This window comes from Cucumis sativus, chromosome 5 (genome assembly GCF_000004075.3).
Source record: "Cucumis sativus cultivar 9930 chromosome 5, Cucumber_9930_V3, whole genome shotgun sequence".
NCBI classification, from domain to species: Eukaryota; Viridiplantae; Streptophyta; class Magnoliopsida; order Cucurbitales; family Cucurbitaceae; genus Cucumis; species Cucumis sativus.
The window spans coordinates 6,994,743-7,001,086 of record NC_026659.2 but is presented as its reverse complement, the minus strand read 5'-3'; the positions used below and the strand labels follow the sequence as shown (position 1 = coordinate 7,001,086).

The 6,344-nt window shown below is 33.7% G+C and overlaps 1 protein-coding gene across 2 annotated transcripts; it reads right to left on the bottom strand.

The window, feature by feature from the left end:
* Positions 1 to 536: 536 nt before the first annotated feature.
* LOC101209139 (aminoacyl tRNA synthase complex-interacting multifunctional protein 1) lies at positions 537 to 5,931 on the bottom strand. 2 transcript variants are annotated; one of them, XM_011656747.2, is made up of 12 exons: positions 5,696 to 5,931; positions 5,220 to 5,321; positions 4,240 to 4,410; positions 3,895 to 3,960; positions 3,592 to 3,657; positions 3,159 to 3,284; positions 2,317 to 2,468; positions 2,086 to 2,176; positions 1,928 to 1,996; positions 1,405 to 1,496; positions 1,006 to 1,069; positions 537 to 914 (listed from the first exon to the last, which is right to left on the bottom strand). In XM_011656747.2, exons 1-12 carry the CDS (start codon positions 5,774 to 5,776, stop codon positions 810 to 812), a joined length of 1,185 nt encoding a protein of 394 aa, XP_011655049.1. In that variant the 5' UTR covers positions 5,777 to 5,931; the 3' UTR covers positions 537 to 809. The 2 variants fall into 2 exon arrangements, with proteins under 2 accessions (XP_011655049.1, XP_004146435.1); XM_004146387.3 differs by having other exon boundaries at positions 3,159 to 3,278.
* Positions 5,932 to 6,344: the final 413 nt, after the last annotated feature.

The following is a 6,344-nucleotide window of genomic DNA, read 5'->3' as shown; positions in this document are numbered from 1 at the left end:
CTTTAGAATTAAGGAATGATGTTGATCTGTATTTATCTAACCCTTGTGAAGAGCTAAACGATCAATTTGATGTTCTAACTTGGTAGAAATTGAAAGGGGTTAAATATCGAATTCTATCAAAAATTGCTCAAGATGTTTTTGTCATTCTGGTGTCTACTGTGGCCTCTGAATCTGCATTCAGAACTGAAAGGGTTTTGAATTCTTTTAGGCACTACAAGAAAAATGGTCTACGATGACAGTTATTTTCTATCACGAACAAAATCTGTGACAGTTATTTATAGTCATAGTATCTTTAAATTTTTTTACTATATTTTATAAATAGTTTCTTTAAATTATTTTACTATATTTTATAACCATAATAATTCCCCTCGAATTATTAAACTCTAAAAGTATCTTAAAAAAATATATAAATAAATAAATCTCAAACGACAAACAGCTTAATGTATTTAGCCAATGGTTTAACGAATATTTTAGGTTTAAACAAAGCACATAAAAATCATTAACTTATGGTTGTCTTCGACTTCAGATATTGTACATTACTTCCAAAATTCAAGATTTCCATTCAAATCTCTATAAATATTTTGTCTTTTGAAATCTCAAAACTTTGATCAAAATGTGAACATATTCAAAGGCTTTTACATCATAACTGAAGGTGAGAGTTGGAAGATGTCAGGAAATGTCAATTTTTAAGACCATCAAAAACTATAACCATTTGTCTTCAAAACTCTCTTTGGTTTCCCAAATAGTATACAATGTTATAAGGGGTTCCTCCTCTTCTACTATATCATTCATAAATAATATGCATTCTATCATTTGATACTTCCCTTGGAGATCGTCGATGTGCACGGTCCTGCAGATGTCATGAAAGGAATTCCTTTGAACGTTGCCTCCCCCTTGTCGTTGGTGAAGAGATGCTGCATCCAATCAAAATAACAACCATATTTGTGTTTGATGTAAGAGGTAGGTTGCTTGTAGAAAAGGAGTGTTAGTTAAGAGTGGACGTACCGGTGTAATCTTATCCAGTTGCTTCTTTTTGGGGTTAAGAACATCTTCTGGTTTTCCATCAACCCTAAAACCAAGTTACGAGATAATGAATACACCGCATATCAGCACAATTCGAAATCAAAAACAGATTAATTATAGAGCAACAAAGAAAAGTGACACACACTCAGAATATCAATCATACATCACATAAATACCAACCAATGTTTATATGATTTGAGGATCTACATTCCATCCTCCATAAAAGAAAAAGGAATACTCATTCACCAAGAAAAAGACCAATAAAATATTCTTGAAACATCATCTAGGGTATAAAATATATACATCTAATCTCCACAGGGATTCATAAAAGGTTCAAGCCTGACAATGAAGCTAAATTGAGTAATCTCTCAAAAAACTTACCCAGAAAATGAAATTTGTTCACCAATGTTGGCTCCTTCTGGAGGAAGCAAAGGTTCCACGACGGTGTGGTCTTCATTAGATGCACATAACACCTGAGAGGTTTATAACTATTGAATAAGTACGATATTGACTCAAAAAAACATGAGAGGTTTATAATTACTCGAATAAGTACGATGTTGACTCAACTTCTACACAACATCATGTTAGGATACTTCCTAACAAAAATCAGTATATTTCATATATTGAGAATTAACTAAGAACTACAATATAATCCAAGTTTTTGGTACTTGGGACCCCCTCCATTGAGAATGCTACTCAAAACCTATCTACTCAACAACTCCCCCTCTTCACTCACCAACTTCTTATTTATAACCACTACGGTTAGTAGCCGCCTAAATATCTAATTACCCTTATACCCCTAACCCTATACTAATCTAGGTATCTAACACACTCAAATTGAAACTGTCCCTATTCAGATTGTAAAAGATCAAACAACTCTAATGAGAAGAAAATTAGAGCATACCAATCCCTCTGACATCACATCTCGTAGCTTTCCAGGTTTTACATTAGTAATAAGAACAACACGGCGGTTCTGCACATATTAATAGAATAACATCAGACTTTGAACTCTGCACGTGTAGCGATCCATCACAAGTAACTAAGACATAAATATAATCATACAGTTAACTCCTCTGGACTATAGTATTTTGCCAGACCACTCACAACCTGCCGCACTTTCGCCTCACCAACGTCTATCTCCTCAACCAACAAACTGAACCATTAAAAGTTATCATTAAAATATGATTGATACAAACTTAAGCTTCAGATAGAATAACGAACTTCAATAGGACAACGTAAATAATGTTATTGTGGTGCAGAAAGCAGCAATGAAAGGAAGATTGCTTGCCATACCTGTCAGCAGATGGATGTTTCCATGCTTTGCGAATAAGGCCAACTCTTATATTCAACAAACTAACACTAACTTCCTTTTCTTTGTCCGCTGTTTCAGTCTCAACTGGTTTCTTCTTTTCCGGAGCAGCTTCCTTTTTTTCCTTCTCTTTTTTCTAACAGTTCCACAAATTTTAAAACAAAAATGTTAAAAGCAGGAGTGAAAATTAGATAATAAGGAAAAGTTAGAGGATATCAAAGTCATACCACAAAAATTGAGCACGTAAGAAGTAAAACTACACTGAACTCTAAAAGAGAACTATCAGCTACGAGCAAGTCATATCTGAATTCAAAAGCAAATATTCTTCTTCTACCTATCGTTCTTTACTCTAAAACAAAACTTTCCACTGAATCACTAAGTTAAAATCAAGAAACCAAAAGCTCAATATCAAAATGACTCAAGGAGCTCACAATAATCCAGTCCAATTAGAGTTTATCACAAAAGAAGTATGATTATCCAAAAAATGTGAAAGAGTAAGTTGATTAGAATAAAAGCAGAGCTAAGTTAAAAACATCATCCCAGCTCACATTCACTGGTTTCTCTCTAACCAAAGTTCACAAAGGATGGCTTTATTTTTCTTAAAACCACAGCTAGACTATTCAGCAATAAAAAAATATCTTCCTTCACAGTTCCGTCAAAGCACCAGTTCTGACCAAAATTTGGAACAGTAGCATTCCATCAACAAATAATCTCTCTCAGAAGATGAGATAAGTTCAGGGGGGAGAGAGAGAAAGAACAGAATAAAATTTTCCTGTAATATCAAAATGTAGACTAGAGTAGGCCAGTATAGGAACCAAGGGTTTACCCCTGCATCAGTTTTCTTAGTGTCTGGGTTCACTTGAGGCTTTTCTGAAACCTTGGTGCTTTGCGAAGACTTCTTGGCATTTGAATCTTCATTAACATTGTTGGCAACAACTTTGTTTCCCTGCAACTTTAATTAATAAAACTTTTAATTGTTCAACCCAACTTTTCAATCATAAGTATTATGTCGATATTATTAATAAATGAAATGCACATTTCTTGAGAACAAACTTCATGAATGTGTGAAACTTGAAAAAATCAATCCAAGTTTTAGTTTTTTGAAGGAAAATTTATTTTCCAAAAGGAAATACACTTCACAAAGTTTTGTTTTGCTGCTCCAAGCTGGCATAGCGCAACTTCTGAGTTGGGAACTCAGCATCCTTGCTTTTTGAAGTGCAAAAAACTAGCAGATGCAAAAGAATTAAGTGAGCACTTACTGGAGGATCAAATTCACATTTCTGTAGCAGTATCTTCTGAAATAACTCCCCAAAATTCTCTTTGTTCTGTTAAAACACAAAATTATACAAGTATTAATAGGCAGAGTAATGGAACTAAATCAGAATAATATTTAAGCCACAATAAAAGTGGATTCAAAGCATACATTAATTGAATAAATAATTAAGAAAAGCCAATAACAATTCCTATTTTGGCATGTATGCAACAAAAGTTGACAATCAAAAGCACAAATAATCTCAGCATGCAATTGGTAAGCAGTCAAATCATTAAAGAAGTAGGCCTACCTGGATGTAATCCATCCATCTTAAAACATGTGGCAACTTTTCCATCTCTGCGTTTGAAAGGCCAATCTAGCAGTGATCAATCAGGTTGCATCTCATTATAATCTTGATTCTCAACTTTGTTCAATCTAAAAGTTATTTTTTCAAACTTATACCAAACTAGTTCTTGAATCCAAAGAACTGAACATAAAAGATCAACATAGATTTAAGATGGATGTCTACATTAAATGAAAACAGGACATAAAAGTTGTCTACATTAAATGAAGAAATGATGACCAACTGACTGTGAAGAAAGGAAAGAATGATTTTAAGAATAGAAAGCTTGTCATGGAATGCAATAATGCTTACCACATAAGGGTGTAGTACTGAAAACACAAGTACATCAGCTTCAGATGGCTTCAATCCTTTACCCAAAAGTACAGACTTTGGAGCTAGTTCTTCATTTAATTGTTTGAGAACGTCAAAGCATGCCTTAGAATCTACAGGAAAGCTATCTGCAAATGTAATCCATTTTGTCACCTGCAAAAAGGTTGCTTCTTAGATATAACACCATAACCACTTTACAGTAATGAACAAACAAAAATTTAATCTAAAACAAAAAATTTAACGTCATCAGGTGTCCCCAAAGGAACATCTAAACCATAAAATCTCAAGTGAATATATCGCTGCCCTTCATAATAGATGCATTGGGAAGGTCCTGAGTGTAAGAAATATCTTCTCTAAGCATGCACCAAGAGCTAAGTGCTTGAGGATGATTGAAGTTTTTGTTGGTCCATTTCCTAGCAGGGAACCTACACTTAGTAGAGAGTGCAAAACAAAAATTCCAACGTACATTTTGTTCCCTGCTTAGTGTGTGCGGTGCAAGTCTGCTTGTGAGAATTCTAATTCTTTATTATTTGATATGTCATGTGGTTAAACATACTATAAAAATATCTTTAATATCTTCTAGCACTTTATTGGATCCATGTTCGAAAATTTCAATTTCCCTCCCTCATCAGGCATCCAAATAAAACAAAAATTTATACTCAACAGTGAAACTGTACTTTTCCTACTGTTTGTAAAGTTTGGATTGAAAGAAGAATGGGAGGGTGGGTAGCTCCAATGTTCAAAAAACACTTGAGAAAACTCTAGAGGCACACTAATGTTTCGACTCTAGTAATTGATGAATCTCTAAGGAGCCTAGAAATTGGTCCCTTTCTTATGTTTTTCTTAATGGAGCATTTTGTAACAATTTCATTTGGGTCACTTGGGTAGAATCTTATCAACTCTTTTGTACTCTTTAATTCTTTTCACTTTCAAGGAAAACTTGGAAAAATATTTACGCTTACCTCAATATTATCATCCACAGAGGCACCATTTCTTGAAGCTTTCAAGATGTTTAGTACATAAGCCCTAAAATCGCATTCCGCATTTTCTCCAATCAATGCATTCTGAATTCAATAGCAGTTAACTTCAGCAACAAAATTCCAATAACAACACACAACATGAAGAAGAAAAAAGCCACAAAGAAATGGTGTCGAAGGTGAAAATCATGGGACAAATGAACCAATAAACGCAAACTATATTTACATATCTCCGCAAATTCGCGTATGGAGATAATTCCCAAGACTTGCACTAACTATACAATGATCATAACCAGGAAAGAACAGAGTGCATAGAAAATAAAATAAATTTCACAAACTAGTGCAGGCAATAACAAGAAATGAGGAGTGAAGTGAAATAGAGAGAGATTGTTGCGGTACATGTACGGATTATGATGAAAGAACAAAAGAGTTAAGTGGATGGATTGAAAGAGAAAGGTTACATGATCTAAGGCGAAGTGTTTAGCCAGCGCTGATGCTACTAACTGCTTCCTATCCAAAGCAGAACCTCCATTGGCAACCATTTCTGGGTTCTAGTGATGGAATGAAGAGAATTTTGTCCACTATGAGAGAATCGAATCAATGATTCACTGATAGGGTTTTTTGAGATTTTAGAAACTTTGTTGAACGCTGTCCTGTCCTTTGTGTTCCGCCACGGGCTTCGTAACCACAGCCCATCAAGCAATTGGCCCAAACCAGGCCCAAACCAGCTTGAGGGATAGCTTCCAAATTTAGCAATTAATTAATTATATAGCACAATTTTAAAAAATTTAGAAATATAGTAAAATTTGTCAAATGCTATCAATGATATAAGTCTATTGCTGATAGATTATGTTGCAAATATTGGTCACTGATATACTATATGAAGTCTATCAGTGATACAAGTCTATCAGTGATAGTTTTGCTATATTTACAATTTTTTTAAAATATTGTTATATCTTTAATTATTATTGCTAAAATAGTCATCCATTCCAATTTTCCATCAAATAAATATATATATATATATATACGCGATCATATTATATCAATATTTACAATAGGTCTACTCATAAATTTTTATCATTTGATAAATTTTTACAGATATTATTATAT

Bases quoted from the DNA above. Each gene is read 5' to 3' on its own strand.
- LOC101209139 (XM_011656747.2), bottom strand. From the start codon at position 5,776: ATGGTTGCCAATGGAGGTTCTGCTTTGGATAGGAAGCAGTTAGTAGCA. The intron at 3,658-3,894 runs GTAGGCCTACTT...GTGTTTTAACAG, and splicing joins GATGGATGGATTACATCCAG to AACAAAGAGAATTTTGGGGA. The intron at 2,177-2,316 runs GTATGGCAAGCA...TTAATGGTTCAG, and splicing joins AAACATCCATCTGCTGACAG to TTTGTTGGTTGAGGAGATAG.